Source organism: Corvus brachyrhynchos, unplaced genomic scaffold, assembly GCF_000691975.1.
Source record: "Corvus brachyrhynchos isolate BGI_N302 unplaced genomic scaffold, ASM69197v1 scaffold32, whole genome shotgun sequence".
Lineage (NCBI taxonomy): Eukaryota > Metazoa > Chordata > Aves > Passeriformes > Corvidae > Corvus > Corvus brachyrhynchos.
Genome location: NW_008237919.1, coordinates 5,274,092 through 5,294,787, shown reverse-complemented (window position 1 = coordinate 5,294,787; position 20,696 = coordinate 5,274,092). Strand labels below are relative to the sequence as shown.

Genomic DNA, 20,696 nt, shown 5'->3' with positions numbered 1-20,696 from the left:
AACTTCGTTTTAGGGACATAAGGGAATTTTATGTTCGGCAAGCTATTACTCTTTCTCCAAAAGCTATCTCTAAAATCCTTCCATATAAGAACCCAGAAACCATTAAATATCTGCTGGAGGAGCACTTAGACTTTTCATCATTGTGCTGCAGAACGCCATTAGTTCATTGACACTTAAAAGAATGCAACAAGTAGTGCTCTGTACTAGGATATGCTGATTTGATCAACTCTTGTGGTTGACTTTCTAACACGATCAATAAAAAGCTGCAAAAGGAAAGAACAAGTTGTGGAACAGGTTTGCAAGCAGTAATACTTTATGTCAGTAATACTGACAGACAATACCCTTACTATATTTACTTTTTTTCTATTTCCAAATCCCTTAATGAGATCTATAAATCAGAAAAACACTCCATTTTTCTCTATATTAGATAAATGCTTCACAGATCTCTGTGTTTTTAGTCTTAAATTAAAGTGAGATTTGAAGCAATTAGGTCAAGTAAGTTTCACTTGCTTATATGCCTCTAAGCATTGTAATAGTTGTATGGACTTCTGTATCGCAAATTTCAATGAAAGTTAGCACACTACTACCTCTGCTTCTGGATTTCTCAATATAAAAGACATTCTACGTATATGAAGCAAAAAATCCATTGTACATAATGGGATTTTTCTTTATGTGATCTCATTCCTCCCTGTCAGGTATATAGTTTGTTCAAAATCAGAAAGTTAAGAGAGACATTTCCTCTTATAAATTATTCAGCCATGTAGCTTTATCTTTTTTATTTTCCAGTTTGCTTTTTCCCTTCACTTTGACTACAGTTTACAGTCTCTATAATAAACATTAATATCTGTTGCCTCTTTTTGCAGGCCATTTCCTATATATTATAAATATCACTTGCTTTAACATATTTAACACAGAAGCAAGGTATGCTGCTTGGGAAAATTCCTTATTAAAAATTCTTTTGCAACTCTTGTATGCCTTCAGTTCTTTCAGTGATTTAATAACAGTTAACTTTGGAGCTCCATGACAGCTCTTACTGATGGAAACTTGTTGCAGTGGGGATACTGCAACATACATATATCGAACCAGGAGTCCCGTGGAAAGGAAATATATATGGACGGATTCTTGACAGCTGTTTCAGAGATGTTTATTTCTCCAGCCGCATGGCCGGAGCTCTGCCGAGGAACTGTTCCAGTCACGGGACCAAGGGTCCTTCTGCCCGCGCAGGGGAACACAAACCAACCAATGGGAACGAGGCTGAGCAGGGGCAGGGAAACCCCGTGTCTGTGCCCTCAGGGCCCCTCTCCCAGGGCTACACGGCGGGGGAGGGACCCCAACACCTCACCCGTTTTATTTTAATAAAAGGAGAATGAAAACAACTGGATAAACATAACAAGAACAGTTTCAAAACAAAACAAGCCGCCCTCCTGAGTCTATAAATGTCCAGTCAGATTCTGTGGAACATCTTAGGGCTGACAGAAGGGAGACAGAACTCTCTGAGCATGCTTTGTGGGGAAACTGAGGCAGGAGAGGGTTTAACTTCTTCCCTCCCCCTTTTCATCCCCCACTCGGCATTGGAAAGGGATTTTTGGGGAAACAATTGGCAAAAGCATGGTTTTGTGAGGGAAACCATGGGTGAAAAAACGGATTGGGAATACACTGGGGGTAATAGGACATAGGGTAAAAGGGAAAGGTGGGATTAGGAAAGGGAGACTGTAGGGGGGACTTACAATGGAGATATTGTCTAACATGACTACAATTTTTTGCATATATACTGCCTTTTACAGGAACACCATCAGGCCCAGTGACCTGCGATGCTTGTAACCCTTTTCTACCTCGTATAATTTTGAATTCCACCACCTCTCCATCTCCCAAGCTTGGGATGCATTTTTCAGGGTTATTCTTTTTAATAGCAGTTCTTTGCAGAAACTGGTGCTGCTGCAATCCTGAACTTTGCAACCTTCCTTGGATTCATACTCCTATTCCGTGCCTAACCTGGCATTGATATTTTCTCTCAGGCAACCAAACTGGCAGACAATTATTTAATTCATTGTGGTGGGTTAGCACACAGAACCAACTACATGAAATGTACAAACACCTGAAACAGAACCAGGAGAGGGGAAGGACCGCAATGGCACGTGCTCAGGTAGTTAAAACTGCTGTGGAAATACATTGTTACTGTAGGAAAATCAGTCTCTTTACCACACTCGTGACTTTGAATTAATTACGATAAATAAAACAGGTTCCTTGAGAGAATTCTAGAGCAGTTGAAGTTAGAATCAGTAAGACTCAAAGTAGTAATACTCCTTTTTTTCCCTAAAAATAACAGACATACATATCTAGCAACACTGACCAGCTGTGAACAATAAATGTAAATTCAAAGATAAATTTTAAAAGAGAATGCTGTTTAACGGAGACAAGTTTTAGAAAGTATTACAATATTGACAGCAGCTGAAAAGAGGTTTTAAAGAAGGCAATTCATTGCTTTGTACTTCAATCTCCTCTGTTAACATAATTTTTCACCTTACTTAGATAATCCTTCTACAAAATGCTTCCAAAAATGCATCTAACAAGATAAAAATGGTAGAATGCATACTGAGCCTACTAAAAAAACATAAATTAGTTTGCCCATCTACTCTACTCTGATGAGATCCCACCTGGTACACCGCACCCAGCTCTGAAGTCCTGGAAAGACATGGATGGACAGTTCGACCAGGTACAAAGGAGGGCAACAAAAATTATCAAGTGGGATGGAGCACATCTATGAGGAAAGGCTGCCAGAGTTGGTGGTATTCAGTCTGGAGAAGAAAAGGCTCTGTCAAAAAATGTTTATGATGAGGATGCTAAAACACTGGAACAGGTTGCCCAGAGAGGTGATAAATAACCCATCCCTGGAAAAACATTCAGGGTCAGGCTGGATGGGGCTCTGAGCAACCCAATCTACTTGAAGATGTCCCTGCTTATGGCAGGGAGTTGGCTAGATGACCTTTTAAGGTACCTTCCAACTCAAACCTTTTAATTATTCCATAAGTCAACACATTAAAACATTTTTTCCATTTTACTTCCAAATTTCATAATCATGCTCTCAAGCATCATTTTCAAAAATAATTAGGCATACTAGGCTAGATAAGATACAACTTAATTTAACACATCCCACTGTTAGAAGTCAGACTTCAGAAGAGAAAGACATTCCCACAGCTGGCTGACCCAACCCTGTTGTGTGTAATGACATCAATACTCAGTTTCACTTAGACAAAAGCATTTCTTGTCAGCTCATAAACAACTTCTATAGAGTTTCATATACAAAGGAAAAAACCTTTAAGGTTATGCAAATATATATCATAAACTAATGTCAGGACTAACACTGAGAATAATTTGCTACCATGCAAAAATAGCATCATCTTTTAAAAATAATACCAATAGCATGAGATCACGGAATTGGTTTACTGATGAACTTTTCCTCAGATGTAGATCCTAACACCCTAAACACAAAAGTAGATGGAAATGGCACACCAAGAATTTTCTCTTTGAAGCAAAATGCTTAACAAAAGGATGCCTAAACTATCAGTAACACTAAACTTTTTCCTCTCTTCTCCTGTATCCTAATATTCCCACCCTCTCTCAATGGGAACTGAATTTAAAATGTTTCGTATATTCAAAAGATAACAAACAAGTCCTTGAAACCTAACAGCTGAAGAAGAATTTACCTTCCTACGGGAAATTATGTCAAAGTCCTCAACATGAGAAAGCCATGACTACATTCATCAGTCCAATTCATTGGCTTTCATTAAGATGATTTAGTTAGATGCCGTCTTAACAGCTAGCTGTTTTTCAACAAAGTTGTCAAGAAACTTTTCCAGAATAATCAAGTGCTACCCAAGGGAGTTTGCCTCATTATCTCCCAATCCAGCATTAACCTGCAGGTTTGATACCATCTACAGTGTTAGCTATAAGACTGGACCAGTCGAGCTTGCTTTAAGACTTGCTTTAAAGACTTCCTTTAAGAGATGTGTTAGCCAAGACCTTCCAATGTAAAGGTACATAATCTTATCTTTAGGCACGTTACCCTATCATACATTGTAAACAGAGAAGCTCCTTACAGTTTATTAGCATTATGTAAACAGCATTTATTAGAAGAAAATCAAAATTTTCCCAAGATGTGTCTTAGGTTTAAACAACAAATCAGTGTTATTACAAAATTTAACTGAGTTTGCACCAACTACTGAATTTTCCCTTATAGGTATATCATAACACCTGTAGTAAACAGTTCTCATGCAATAGCCCCTGTTAAAAAATACAATGATGATATCAATTCTATCTGACAATTTAAAACCTTACAAAAACTACAGTGGGAAACAGTTGTACACACAAAAAGCCACAAATCCTTAAAAGGCAACACAGCTCTGGATCAAAAGCAAGTCAAATATACAAGATAGTTGTTGAGAACTGACATGATGAGAACTTCTGGGGTTTGTATTTTTCACCAAATTTGGTGTGTTTACTGTAATTTTGTCAAATAAATACTTACAAGTCAATTTACTACCTAGCATTCCTTACTCAACAACGATTTTTAAGAATATAAAAATGTTCTTTGCGAAGTTCGTAAATATCTGTCTTTATCCTTTCTCAATGCCTCAGAGCCACAGCAGAGAAACTGTATTTAAATACAACTGAAACACTTAGAAGGACCAAAGTATAAAAAATACCATACACAGAGAATCAGACTGAAAATACCTACTGTAATTATGCTTTTCAAAAACAAGCTCACCCAATTTTCTCTTAGGGCTTTTAGAGAAGTTAAAGCCAGGATTTAGAACCATTCCACATTTCATATAACAGGCCAGCTCTATTGTATGAGGCTGTTTATTTACAAGCTCAGCAGAAAAAAAGAATCAGGTCGTGGGAAGTTCTGCTAATTTGATAGTTTAAACTCTTTTCTCTCATCCTGAGATGGAAACTGCATAACCAGTTAGAATTCTACAAGATCTTCTAAAAGGAACAAAACTATCAGTAAGCAATTTCTGAAAGCAAACTTGTTTTTTAGAATTGGATGGATAAATTTTGCAAAGAAAATAAAACAGCCTTCAATAAATGTAACAGTCAATTGTTATGCAAAGAAAAATATTTAAAATATTAATCTCTCAGCAACTAAAACCAGCTGCCAGTGAAAGCAACATTCACCTTCCAATTTAGCCACACAATTAGCTAAAACATGTAAAAAAAAACCCAGCTGAAAATAAGAGGAATTTCTACCTCCTCCCCATAGTTTTACATTATAGGATGGGGGCAAAAAAATACTGCAGTTGAAACCCTGTCTACTAATCTCTCCTTTTCTCCCCATTCTCAAGTGCAAACATTTCAGAAGTGGAATGACAGCAGTCTCGCTTTGAATGAAGTTTCTAGCATAATTCTACATATATGGACACAGAGCCATATGCAGCAGAAACTCAGTTTGACACAAAATTCCTAGTAAGAAAACAGGCAGTGTTCACATAGATAGTCTCTGGGTTCTAAGTTAAATAGAAAAAAGATTCATCACAGCAATAAAACCAGACTTGTCCGAACTGAAACCTTTATACTTTCAATTGACCTGCAACAGTGGACAGTTCCTCACTCAGTCTTCAGTACAGGGCATTTTTAAAATGCTACATGGTATCTGCATGAGAAGATTTGAGCTCTTAAAATCCATTCAAAATAAAAACTTATAGACCTACAGAACCCAAAGTGCTGGCATACAATCAGACATATTTAACTCTGAGTAATGACACTCAAATTATGAAATACAAATCTCAGTTTGCAAACAAATTGGTTGTCCCAAACACAAAAGAGCTAGAGCCAGTGGAGCAGAAAACAGTTCTTAAAGAAAATGTAGAAATTACTGAATCAGTAAGACTGCTGCATAAGACATGAACTGAATGTGAAGTCATTAAATATTTAGTGTAAACCAGAAACAACTTTTAAGTTGTATATTACCTATTATCTTGTTCCAAAAGGTTCTAATTTTCCCCCTCCACCCTCCAAAATATCATAAGCCAAGATAAACTAATTTAGCTAGCAGCTTAACACAATGGGTTTTCTGAGCAACAGATTTCAACAGACAAGTCCTTGCCTGGAGTTGTAGACAGGTATAACGAATCTACCACAATGCTCTATTATATGGAAACTGCAATTTTGTATATGAATAAACAAGCTACTCTACTCAGCCATGTGAATACCTGAGAGGTTCAATGTTCAGGCAGAGATTTTATTTATTTATTAAAAGAAAAAGGCATGTGCTAATGAGTATGATTACAACGCTGCTTATCAATCTCTGTCAAAAGCAAGACCATTTTCTTTGGGTGACTGCCATATTTTTTTCCCTCCACACATGTTTTTTCTAATAAAGAATGAGGTTCTTGTATGGTGTCCCTTAAGAGCTGTCAAATATTGCAACAAAACAGCAGACTTATGTACATTTATAGCACCCTCTCATAAATCCCTTTGGCTAAGTTTATCTTCTATAAGCAAGACATAGATCAGTTTACACTACAGGAAAGTTTAAATCCAAAGCCTAAAGGCCTCCCACAATATAATACACTGCTTTAAAACAGCATAATATTTAAACAGGTTCACTATTTCGTTAATCAAAGAATACATACAGGGAGGAGAAAAAAACCCCAAGAAACAACCTACCCCCTGTAATTCAAAGGTGACAATGTACAGGTAACTGCCTTGGCCTATGACACATCTGAACTCTCAATATGAAATGCTGCTTTATTGAGAGAAGAGTCACTGACCTTTCACTTCCATCTGGAGACTCTCTCATCAAACATTTCCATTTAAAATAACCATTCTTACCAAAGAAGAATTTTCTTCTCAATGTACAACCTTCAGAACACACCTCTACAACACCCTGTCATCACTCTGTGCACTTACAAGGGGTTAATCACTAAATGGAAGGGTAGTTCAAGCAGAGATCAAAAAGCCACAATTGCGGGGCTTCCACCCCCCACTTGCAACCAGTTTTCTCTATGGCCTTCAGTAAACATTCTCACTGTGAAGGTGTACGCATCTACAAAAACCAAGGTATATTATGTTTTACCACCCTAAAGTGGTAATTGCAAGTTTAATATTCAGAAAACCACATAAAATTTTTCAGAGGAAAGACAATAAGCCATTGATTTTAAATACTTTCAAAACAAAACACAGAACTGCCTGATGGACCTCAGTTGTTCACAGATCACAAATTGTTTACCATTAAGTTTCCATATTCTACCAGACAGTCTTCTCTCATTCCTAGCACCAAAATTACTTCAGTATTTCCATTTATTGCAAAATATTTCCTACGCACTCCAGGAAATAAGTTGATCTGGTTTTTTATGTATAAATGTATTAGTATTAAAGACTGGACTACGAAGACTATTTCCTACTTCACTTAGAACATGGGAGAAAAACCCAACCAATAAACAAAACAACACACGTAGTAGCAATATGTTTCTTTCTTAACAAAGGAAAAATCATTCATATATACAGCTGAAAAGGAGATATTAAAAATGTCCTATGTAAGCCACTTCTCAGGAGTCTACTTCTTATTTATTCTACAAATATGGCAATCCTTATTTTACAAAAATCTGGGCCTCAGATAATTCAAAGGATCAAATTTAATGCATGTGTAGCTGGGATTTACAAGTGCGTCATTTTGTAATTCTCTTTGAAGATGAGTCTTACCCATCTTAAGTTGCCAAGTTTCATATATTTCCCATCTTGCAAACTCAGTTTGGTTGGTGAAAAAAAAGAATGAAGTAATGCTCTGTGCACTCAAAAGGATTAAAATTGGGCATGACTAAAGTGAACAGCAGCTAACAAACTTCTAAAGCATTTCACGCTGAAAAGTTCATCTGACCTTATAAAAATGAACTTGGATGCAAAATCCATTGCTATGAGGCCCACAGAGAAGTACTGCAAAACTAGAATCCTTCTACATATAATAGCATAGTTCCCTGCAACTTTTTAAAAAATCTGATATGCATGAATGCTTTGCATAAATGAGCTTAATATATTGCTGAAGACAAGCACTAACATAACTCCAGAAGCAATCAACATCAGTACAAGATAAATGTACAAAGTCACATCTTAATTGATCTCTACTCCTTTCAATTGCTAAGTCTCACAATCCTCATAGCATCAGCAATCAAGACATTAAAATTGCCTTAATGTGCGCAGAAAATTTTCTCCAAACTATGATGTACAATTCTTCATATATGTCAACTACACTTGAACCAAGAGGCACTTCAAATCAAGCTAAAACAAAATTCACATCAGTTCCTAGAGCTCAGAATTCCTTAGGTAACAAAAGGAGAGAAAGAGCTAGGAACTCGTTTTGAAATCTATGCCCTGCACATCCTCTGAATTACTTTATTTTTTACATATAAAACATGTATCATTGCCATAAAGTCATGGTCAGGATAACAGCTGTTCCCTAAACATTGTATAAAACAGGGCATGTGGTCCAGAAAATAGCAGAAGGAATAGTAATGTTCCACTCAGCGCTAGACATGATAATGTCTACCATAAATGACAGCCACTTGGAAACTGGAGCATAACCCTATAAGGAGGAAGGCAAGAAAAAAAAAGACAGTAAGCTAAGTGGTAGAACCTCAGGAATCCTCTTGTCACTCATGGAGAACTGCTGCTAGTCAGTAGACACATCACAGATGAAGCCACAGCTCTACAAATGCTAAGTAAGCAAGCATGTCCTATTGTTAAGAAAAAGGCGAGAAGCTTAAAAAAACCCCAACAAAATACCACCAAAGAAACCACAGGAAAAAAAATACAAAAAATCCCTAACTGCTGGTTTCTTCAACAGCAAAGTTTAAGAGATTACAGAATCATAGAACACGAGGAGTTGGAAGGGACCCAACAAGGATCGCTGAAGTCCAGCTCCTGGCCCTGCACAGGACCATCCCCAAGAGTCACACCATGTGCCTGAGAGCATTGTCCAAACACTTCTTGAACTTTGTCAGACTGGTGCTGTGACCACTTCCCTGGAGAGCCTGTGCCAGTGCCCAACCACCCTCTGGGGGAAGACCCTTTTCTTAATACCCAACCTAACCCCCCCCTGACACAGCTTCAGGCCATTCCCTCGGGGCCTGTCGCTGGGCACCAGAGAGCAGAGATCAGTGCCTGCTCCTCCTCTTCCCCTCAAGAGGAAGTTGTAACTGCAATGAGGTCTCCCCTCAGTCTCGTCCAGGCTCAACAGACCAACTGACCTCAGCTGCTCCTCATAATGCTTCTACTCAAGCCTCTACACCATCTATGTTGCCCTCCTTTGGACACTTTCTAATAGATTAATATTTTTCTCATATTGTGGTGCCCAAAACTGCACACAGGACTCATTTAAAGACACTTGATATTGCAGATAAGCAGCATTTTACTTTGGGAGAATCTCAAGTAATGTCAACCATACAAGTCTCCTGACTGTCTAACTTCTAACTACACTTTACCCATGTTCCATGCAATTTTTTTAAAAAATCATTCTCGTAAAATAATCTTAAACGTCCTCCTATTTCTTCAAAAAAAAAAATTATATATACTCCAAAGAACTTACCTAAAATAATTCTAAGCATATCCAAAGCGAAGGCATTTTTACATAAAATAACTTTTTAATATCATGTTTTGTGAAGCAAATGTCTTTGAAATAGAAAGTAATTAGCATTTTCACCACAGGAGACAACATATACCAAGAAATGTACTTTGATTTCCTCCTTGAGATCCACTACATTGCTCAATAGTGGGCAATATGCAAAAAATCGTAATTAAGGATTAAGGAACACGACAAACGTTTAGCAGTATGATCACAAGACTTTGCTTTCAAGATTTACTGTATTTATATAATAAATCAGTAGGGTTTCATTCAATTGCAAATGTATTTGAACCATAGATCTTTATGAAGTTCTTCCATAGCATTATTGCAGTTGTGTAACAGTTAGTCTGAAGTACATGATAAAGACTCAGATGGGACTATCTTATACCATACAACACACTTATAAAGCCTTCAACAAAGTGAGTTGACATTTTAACCTTACATTTCGAAAGGAAGAAATCAGGATGCATTTAAGACCATATTTTTGACCACTGGGTGCCACTCTTGTTCTGTGTACAATAAACTGCCTGACACTAACTCACTCTTCTCAGCCTTTTTGGTTTTTTCCTCAGCTTTAAACAACTCTGATTCTTCTAAATTGAGAAGATGAAAGAATTTTTACCCAAGTTTTTATCAAACACTCCTTTTTAAAACCCTTTATTATTGCTTCTAGCCCCAAGAATGCAATTCTGAAAGAAGTCTATTGCACACAGACCCTTACGATATATGAAGGATTTCTTTTATGGTGGTGTTATAGAATAACCCATCTATGTCAGGTCTAAATCATCCCATGCAATGGAATAGGTATCTACTGCAACTCTGTGGCCCCATATGGATATTGCTACTAACAGAGCTTCATATTGAGTTTGCAACACCACAAGACCAAGACTTTGAGCAAGCTTGTCAGGCTTGCTCTGTCTGAGCTTTTCCTGACCTGCTTGCAGTCTTTTTTTTTAACTTGCTGCTGGTTTAACAGCTATTTTTCTAACTGACCAGGTGTCTATAGCTAACTTGGTTTACTTTTGTTGATCTTGGTATGGTACAACCATAGTTTGAAACACATAGCACTAATAAGGAGTTATTCTATGATATAACGACTAACACCACAACGCAGTATCTACAAATACAGGCCTGGTATAATAGGTATCTCGGGAAGTGGAAACACAGGATGGGGCATATATAAGCACAGCCATCAGATGACATTCTTAAATCAGACTGCTAATACTTCAGCTATACTAACAATCAATTCTTGTCTAAATATTTAAGGTGACTTTCATCCTTGTCCATAAATTTTGAGTGTAACACTATCCTGTGCACTTTATTTGCTAACTCAAATAATCCCATATAAAACATCATTGCAGGCATATGTATATTACAGCCCTATGATTTACTAGTAGTCCTTAGATTTCATAAATGGGAACCTGAGGCACAGACTAAGAGGGATTCACAGAAATTAACATAATATATGATGGAAATACATACTCTTCAGTTCAGCTAAGAAAACAGGGAGCTCAGAACAAGGCTGTGGTGAACTTCACAATCCCATTATCTATTCCACCAACCTTTAAAATGGCACAGACTTTGTTATATTGTGGCCCCAACGTACTGCAGCCACAGAATCAAATAATAGACCAAAGAATTCTCTGAAATCATGTAAGAATTGTGACTGATCAGAGATCCATTAAATTACTTACACTTCCAGGTTACCATCCTAAAGATGTTATCATTATGCCTCCTTTCCTTTACTAAACAAATACTAAAATAGAGACTTTCACGTCATATAATTTCTTTAATTTCTATTTCAAACAATACAACTAAAAAACATTTTTCCACTATTGTCTTTTACTTCAACAGATGTCCTTTCCCTGTTATTTCACTGGCCTGCTCTACCAACTGTTTTGATAACAAAGTAAAATGCCCTAAATATTTACAGCCTATGCATGGCACTACTAGCATCAAAAAATACCTGTATTCAGGTCTTGTAGGATGATCATCCCTTGCCCATCTGTATCCTGATTCATCCTGCAAAACACACATGCAAAACAACTGTGTGACGTGTATCTCTACATCAGATGTCAGGTGTATTTTGTTGCCAAACGGTACTCAATTACTGCAAAACCAAAGCCTTTAATGAGCTAAAAAGAAATTAACCCCCACAGCAAGTATCTTCTCAATTTATTCACTGTATCCCATTACTTTTATTTTCTTCCTCTGTCAATACTGAAGAGAGCAAATTTGCAATGCCATACAAAACACAAAAACTACAAAAGTTTCCAAACCATATATATGCTCTGACTTGAAGAAGAATTTCCTCTTTGAAATATAAATTACCATCAACACCTTGAAATTACAGAATTTCAAAGAGCTAGGTTGCAGGGGGCAACAATGATGACCTTTCCAGTATTTTAATCACCTGGTATTCAAGCATTAATGGGAAAATAAACATCATAAACACATGAGAAGAATCACCTTACGTACACCTCGGTGAGGAGGGCCACTTCTTCGGTCATGGGCAAAGCTGCGACCCTCGTCATAGTCTCTGTACTCAGCGTGACCATAATCGTCATAGCGACTGTAATTCCCGTCCCCCGGCCTCTCGAGCAGTGGTGGCTTCTTGGGCACAATGTTTACTATTCTATGGTAATCACTCTAAACCACAAAACAAACAAAATCATATTGCTTTTAACAGCTGAATATCCGTAATGAATAAACAAAAGTAAAACCAAGTTATTGCTAAATATGGGACTTAAAAGAAGAAATTGCACAGGGAAACAGCAAACATTAAAAATCATGCCAGTCTGACAGTGGAATAACTTATTAAATCTAATTGGACACCACTCATATTCAATCCTCAGGCATTACAAGTTTAATTACAGAGGAAAAACTTTCAACATTGTTTAATTTTCTTTTGAAAGTGTATAGCAGTAGCATCAGCTACTTTCTGAGCATCGGTTAGCTATGTGTACTTCTCAGACTTTTACATTATCTTTAGAATGCAACAAAGAAAGTTACACTCGCAATGCCTATAAAACAAAGAGCCCGTTTGAAAATGCTAACTATTTTCCTTATGTCCTTAACATCCTCCACACTGCAGAGACTGTAGTTAAGACAGACCTTGCTTCATAATCTGAATAGATAAGCACACACTGACTACAAGGCAGTAGCTGATCTGAGGATTGACGTGACAGAATTTTAACACACTTGGTTTTTCTTTCAGTGCAAGTTTCAGGCAGCTTTTTGCTAGAACACAAAATTAATTTATTTCCTCCAAATAACATATCATACACCATTTGCCAATTAAAGAAATTCTTTGTTTATTAAGTACAAATTGCACAGCAGCAAAAGACACAAATCCAATTTTCTAGAATTAAGTTTTATGTAAGTCAACTGCAAATAAAAAGCAAATGAAAACATTAATTGAAGATTTTGTATTTTAAATCTTCTTCCTTTAGCAAAACATTTTTAATGGGCCTCACATAAAAGTTACAAATGCAGAGACTTGAGCTAGCATGTGCAATTTGGTGGGGGGGGAAGACACTCAAGCTATTTTTTTAACAGTAAGAAGTCACAATCTAATGCACAGAGAGTTTTTGCAGAAAAACACATTACATTCACAAACTGCTAAATATTGCCATGCAAGGAAAAAAAAAAAAGTTAGTTCTGATTTCAGAGACCACCCAACAAACTGACTAGAGGGCAATCCAAAGCCAGCCTCCAGCCATACTGGTGCAAAGTGGAGAGTACACAGACAGTCACATCGCTTGATCTACTCTTACCTCACTGAACATCCTCCACATCTAATTTTTTTTTTCTTAGTTTGGTGTCCTACAAAGATGTGCTGTGAGGCTTAAATAAAACTGTTCCATGCTTTAACCTCACCCAGAAGACCCCAGCACACAACTATCCTGACACATAGAACAGTTACATGAAAGCTTAATGTGTATCCAGTTGTGTTCTTTATCAGTATCTGAAAGCATATGTTTCTACTACAGTCTATACTTGGCATACAATTAGCACCCAGTTTAGATGAGGACACATCTCTTGCTCTCTTCAGACAAAAAATATGTCATTCTGTATCATTGGCACATCTCATTTCCAACATACCTATCGGCAAACACTAAGCATATTAATAGACTGAACAAATGAATTCCATTTCACTTGTCTAGTCAAAATTAAGTCAGACTTCTACATGTGGACACAAATACAATGGCACAGGCTTACAAGGACAGAAAGTACCTTCCAACTATCTTGAATCTGCAGAGCTGTATGAGAAGGAACTCCATATCCATCTGCCAGTATGGCAGAGAGATACCCTATCTTGGTTTTCCCAGCTACTGGGGGTGTTGTTTTGGTACAGATGGATAGTAATAATTGTCATGAGTGTATTCTGCTACTCCCTTCAACCCCAGTTCCAAACACATGTAATACAAAGCTAGCACTGAACTATGTAGTTAACTCTTGCATCAAAAGGAGTGTATCTTTTAGACTGTAAAGTAAATTTTCATAATGCCTATTCACACATTGTTCCCGGGGCAGCCTGAAAGAATTTAGAAATGTCACTGATGCGATGGTTAAATTAAATTGGCAATGTGTCAGTCAGTCAAACTACTTAAAAAAAAAAAATGTGAAAATACATTCTGCCTTTCCTCTTGTCCTATCTTGATTAAGTATTTTGGAGAAGGAAGTAGATAAACGCCCTGTGAAAATCAATCTGATTTACTACTCGCTGAAAATGCAGAAATGTTGCTGCCTGTAAAAAGAGTTAAAAACATCACAGAGCAGCCAAACACTAATAAACTCCTCAATAGAGGAGCCTCTGTAACGAGTTACCAAGTTACATTGGTAACTTACCAACATTGGTGAGCTTCCAAAGAGACAAGCTGAAAATGCAACAGAGGGAACCCAGAAGATATGCTAAATCAGCTATGCTATTATTTCAACTTTTACAATAAGTAAAAGGAAAGTGAGATAAGAGGCACCGGTACCTGAAATTTTATTTTGCCAAAAGCACATGGCACAGGATGTAAATAGAAATATCAAAAAGTATTCTTAAAATTCTATTTCTGTAATACCTTCAAAGAAAAAGCTACAACCTGTTTCATTTCTTTGCTAGAGACTTCAGACAAGGGAGAAAAAAAAGTTATCCAACTCTGTGGGACAGAGATTTCCTAAAAGCATTCTAAAGTTACTCTATAGCACAGCAAGCACAGCTTCTGCATTTGCTTTTACAAGTGTAACACACATACATAACATACCACAGAACACTCCATATCTACAGAGCAGATTTCTGTTGACACTCCTCTTGTAAAGTGTTTCCCTTACAGGGCTCCAAAGCACAACTTTAGCAAAGATGTACTTTCAACACTTGTTATACATATCTCCTCCTATACTTTAACCATCATAACAAAAAACTGTGTTGGTGACAAGAACAATTACGAAAGACGTTCCTTTACCACCTCAAATTACATAAAAGAAATAGTAACATAAAAAGAAAAGATTGTGAAAAAATATAACATAGTATGGCCTTTTGTTCTCCAGAAGTCATTAAAAATCCTGCATTTAATAACAAAAAGAATTACACCAAAAAATCAGTTTATCAAAATACAAATATTCTAAAACTGTTTCAACAGATTTGAAAATTAAAAAAAAAGAAACCAAGATTTAATTCTGCAGGCATCCTGTTATTTCTGTGCAGATTTATGTGCTAGATTGTTGGCTTCAAAGAATGGGAAAATAAAAGAATTTGGGGTATCCTAGGAACTTACACAGGTAGATAAATCCAGCCCTTATGGTACAAGTCATTGTATAAAGGTATAGTATAGTGTTATTATGCTACAGATACAGTGCTTACTACATACTTACATCACCATGAATCCTGGGTGGGAGACGTTCTCTTGGAACTCTTTCATAGTCATATCGCCCTTCAGACCACATTTCATCTCTTCGATATGCCACTAAAGACAATAAAAATACAATAAGTGAAAACCAGACTCATTATGAATAGACAAAAGGATAGTGAGCAGAAAAATAAAGGTTCACAGACTTCTCCCAATATAATGTATTATGCAGAAGCCCTGTACTTTTTATTGTTAGCCCTCTAAAATAAGTCTTTCTAGTTATGGAAAGTAATTAATGTACTTCGAGCAAAAACAACTCACAGTATGGGCAAGAAAACTGAACAACCAGAAATTAGTTCAGTACAGTCAGTAAAATGACAGGACTTAGAGATGCTATAAACAGCTCTATTGAAATAATGCATAATGCAAATACTAGATGTACCTATAAACGCATACACACATAACCTACAGCAATTCTGATACTGCTCTGCTAAAAATACTGGAACTTTAAAAAAAAAAATTCAGCACCTATTTATTAGACTAAATAATTTCTACTTTTTAATAAAATATAATAACTTTGAATTATTTCATCAACTCAACCATCTGGAAAGAGATCAAAACGCCACACATCATTTCTTAATACAAAGCCCCATATGTTGGTTACATGAATAGAACACACTCTTCACATGCAGATACTTCCTGTTTTAAACTGGGAGCCAGCAGAACAAAAAAATACCTCTTTCCAGAGGAAGGTGACTTTCAAAATCAAAATTAGTCATTAAAAACAAATGGAAACAAACCATCACCCTGAGAGATTCTAGTCACGCTATGCCAGACAACAGACTTGACTTCAAACCTTTCTGTTAATTATAAAGGTGACAAATTATCTACTATACAACATTGAAAGCAGATATGCAATTGCTAGAATTATATTTTTCAAACCTTCCTTTCACAATAGTAGCTCTACCTGTTAAAAACAGTCAATAAGGAAAAGTAACAGCAAGCCATATTCAGAAGGAGAAATAAATAACCTATTTGCACAAAGTAAAAACACTTTACTGGAAATAGACTTACGAGGCTATATAAAAATATTGATTAATACAGGTGCTAAGAATCAACATGACAAAAACGTTTATTAACTGTAAACAGAGGTAGCACTAAGTCCAATACACACTTTTGCAAAAAATAACAAACACTTCCATACTTACTTTTCTCTCAGTTTTAGCAACTCTGCTTCTGAAGATCCATTCACTTACCTACAAAAAAACAGAAACTGAGGTTAGCAAAAAATGCATATATATTCATCGTAAGCATATTTTTTTCTGACAAGTAAACCAGACAGGTAAAATTTAAATGTTTTAACTGCCTGTACCCTGTGAACTGTCTTTGTAAAAAAAATAAGATTCAGTTGCATGTGATGAGAGGTTAATGAAAAGCTTGATTTAACAAAGGCTTTTCTTTTGGTAAAAGACAGTAAATCCTGAAAAAAAAGCTCTTTCCTCAACTACGTGATGTATCTATGTTCAAAGATTTTGACCCTAGCATTGGTTTAAACAAACCAGAGTATCTTATCGAAATATGGTCCCATTTTATAACAGACTTGACCTTAAGTTTGCTCTATAACCAAGACACAGAACTAGTCTGATGTAGCTACAGGTTATAAATCAAAAGCTGACTAAACCAACCAGCTTATCCTAGTTAAGGACAAAAGCAAAAGGATCCACTGTCCCTGCCCTCTCCAGCAAGCTCCATGTAAGACTTACTAATTCTGAAATCACTGCTCATATTGCTGCCATTGGATGGTCAGGTGCATCACCAGAAACACCTTCGTGGCATTTTCACAGCAACCGCCTCAACTTTTCTTTATTCTGTACTACGCTGACTTTCGCTAAAGCCTAAAAAACGCACATCAGGGCTATATGCACATGAACAGTTCTTAGGCCAACCCCATGCCCTCCTTCCCACTTTACCAGGAGGATGCTCAGGACTGTCCCCACAGTCTTTGTGCCCAGAACAGCACTAGAACATTTCTGCGTTTTTATGTACTGGGAGGGACAGAATTAGCTACGGAAAGACAAAATCTTTACACTGAAAAGGCATCACGTGCTCTGCCTTAAAACACTTCACTGCTGGTCCCTCATGCCCAGCGCTTGCCCCAGGGGGAACCATTCCTTCTGTCCATACTTGCCCACAGCCTGAACCGCCCACAGCACCCACTCCCTCCCCTGCTCATCCACAGCCCACCCACCTCTCACACGCACAGATATTTAAGTACTTGATGGCAACCCTCAGTTGTTTAGACCAATAGCAAATACCAGAAGCTGAACTCAGATAAGGTTTCCACGTGGGCTGCTTTTCTTTTTTTTCCATTTTGACAAATACAGTAGTGACCCTGTCCTTTTGCCTGCAGGAGTTATTGAAACTGTTAACTGAACACAATGTTCGAAAAGCAACACATCTCAGAAAACTGCTACTGAAGCCGAGTGCAAACTTACACCTCATGCTGCTTTGTCAGTCAAACCACCTCCAACATCCCAACACACATGACTGCCAGCAGGCTCTAACACTTACATACACACCCCATTATATTTTCAGGCAGCAAGGCTGATATAAACACTTCCTTTTTTTAATCACTGTTGGACCTCACTGAAATGAGCAAGAATTAACACCAGTATTTTGACAAAAAAAACACAAGCTAGAAAAAAGGTAGAGATACACTATCACAGAAGTCAACAGACTGACAAAAAATATATACCAGACAACAAGCAACTATGCAGGTGGAAGAAAAATCTCATTTACATTTAGAGGAATGAAATTAAGGCAGTTAATCGGGCAGAATCAACCATCACAAGTACAAGAATGGCTTTACTCCAATTAGCACTATGTTGTGCTCTATGCTAATACAGGTTTTGTCATCAAGCAGACTACACAGGTCTCTTCAGATTTTTTCATCACTGGGCTTTCTTTATCTAACAAACAATCATTAATTTTTTATTCTCTTTTGCTTTCTAAATATGTGTTAAAAATTCCTGATGCATTTGCAAAAGCACTCCAGTATTTTGAAACATTTTGTACACAATTCTTGCCTGCTTATACTTACTTGAAACATCAATTTTCATCAAGGCTAGAAGTATCTACTGCTCAAGGATTCATAATTTCCTAGCATGTGCTATCATCTTTCTGCAGAATCTACATTTTTGTTTTCAAAACATATGGCTCCCTAAACCAGATGGCTACATCTTGCTGTATGTGAAAAAAGCACAAAAATAATGCTGTGCAGCAAATGCAGAGACAGGCAGCTGAAGTGCCTCCCATGCCACTGGGATATATCTAGTTTTATAGTATTACATTGACAAACAGCAGAGACTGACAAATGTGAGCCAATTCTGTCTCTTCTCTACTTTGGAAAGCTCTCCAAAAAAGCTCAAACGCTTTTGTACAGGTAAGCTCTAGGAGAGATGTAACTTATTAGCAATATCACTATAACACCTGCAGTGATCCTGCTGTGAGGACATAGACAGGAAACATTGTTTTATCTTCCAACAATTAGACTCTGTATTTGATAATGCTTCAAAGACATCCCAGTACCTCTTACCTAGACAGGAGGCAAGACAGATAAAACTGGGAACACACTGACTAGACATAGTCCTACTGGTAAAACGAAAAAGCAGAAGTGTAAGAGCAGAGGGGAAAATCCAACACATCAGGAAATAAAATAATGTGAGAGAGGCACTAAGAAAAAAACAAAGATTTAAAGACAACCTGTCTCTGCCTAATAGCAAATATTAGGCTATAAGATTTGCAAAAGCAATTAGAAGTATGACTGCAACAGGTCTAGGGATATTCACCTAGAAACCTAATAACCAGAGGGAAGAGGCTTTCTTCCAATCTTTCTCAACCCATTCACAATAATTTTGACTTAAAATAAGGGGAAAAAAACCAACCAAAAAAATTATTTAAAAAAATCACTGACCAAGAAGTCAAATTAACTCCTACCTCAAAAGAAAAAATAACTCAAGCATGTGTAAATTGAATAAAATTATTAACAGCAGCGGCACTCCAATGAGGATTTACAATCCCACCAGTTCCACTTCCTTACTACATCATTCTAATACGCCACTAGAACAAGAGAAATGGAAGCAATGCTTTGGGGGTTATATTAATAGAATGACTGCTGTATTAGCACTTATCTTTGCCTGACCACCTGCAGTTACCCACCTGGCCATCATCAGTACCAATGCCATGAAAAGCATATTCTACCGGGCTGTGATGTGGCTGCTACACCAGCAATGTCACTGCAAGCAACTGCATGGATCACCATTGCTCCCATGGCTTTCCATCCTGCAGCACAAACACTTTGACAACAAAACAGGGCAGCTCTCTATACTGCTGCCTTAACAGGTCAAAACCACAACACTCTCAAAAACTACTCTTCAAAGTACCAACCAATGCATAGCACTTCACCCACAGCAAATCACTGTATCACACTCTCCTCACAAGTTGTGTGGGTTTCCACATCTTTTTGTGTATTTCTAACTTTGTTCCCTTGAAGTCACAGATACTCCAGACAAGAAACTTATAGACTATCCTTGAAAACACTAATGGATGGCAAAGAGCCTACCTGAGGTGTATGAGTGAGAATAAAGAACCATGAACAGTAGACTTGAGATGGTTAAATACTAATAAGGACTTAAAATATTACAGCATACCTTATTGTTAAACTAATCGCACAAATTTATCCTGAAAGATTTATTCTAGTACTTATTAGGAAATGAGCTGAGTGACACACTCATGTCTTATTTATTCCCCTAGAAACAATAAGGATACTGATCCTGCACCAACATACCCACCACACACGCCAATGAAAGTGTTTACAGTGGGATTTATATAGCCTCCAAACATTCATTACGAATTGTTTTAAATCACTCTCAGATGTATGTACAAGCAGGACGATCCTTCCCTTCAAAACAAATACACAAATTAAACTGAGAATCAATCTTCTGTCACGCATGGGTTTTAAAGAGGATTAAATGATAAGGCTTATAAGCCATCCCGGGTGCTGCCCCAACAGCCGCCTGGAGGCCTTCCTTCCCACCGCTCCTGTCCCGCCACCTCAATGCACCCCAACCCGCGGGCAGTCCGGCTCCACAGAGCTCCCCCCGGCGCACGGAGGGACGCGCCCGCCCCGGGCCAATCCTCGAGGGTGCCGCTTCCCAGGCCCGACGCCCCGCGACCCCCAC

General features: G+C 37.4%; 1 protein-coding gene across 5 annotated transcripts in view; it reads right to left on the bottom strand.

The window, feature by feature from the left end:
- Nucleotides 1–20,282, bottom strand: part of PPHLN1 (periphilin 1) — a 64,543-nt gene extending 44,261 nt beyond the window's left edge. Inside the window, exons 1-5 of one of the 5 annotated variants that reach the window (XM_017733143.1) lie at nucleotides 19,675–20,282; nucleotides 16,665–16,712; nucleotides 15,482–15,573; nucleotides 12,089–12,268; nucleotides 11,586–11,641 (exon numbers count right to left, since the gene is read on the bottom strand). In XM_017733143.1, the coding sequence (XP_017588632.1) occupies nucleotides 11,586–11,641; nucleotides 12,089–12,268; nucleotides 15,482–15,573; nucleotide 16,665 (329 nt within the window). In that variant the 5' untranslated portion in view covers nucleotides 16,666–16,712; nucleotides 19,675–20,282. The remainder of the gene's footprint in view (nucleotides 1–11,585; nucleotides 11,642–12,088; nucleotides 12,269–15,481; nucleotides 15,574–16,664; nucleotides 16,713–19,674) is intronic. The other 4 variants (XM_017733142.1, XM_017733141.1, XM_008632767.2 and 1 more) reach the window with 4 other exon arrangements.
- Nucleotides 20,283–20,696: the final 414 nt, after the last annotated feature.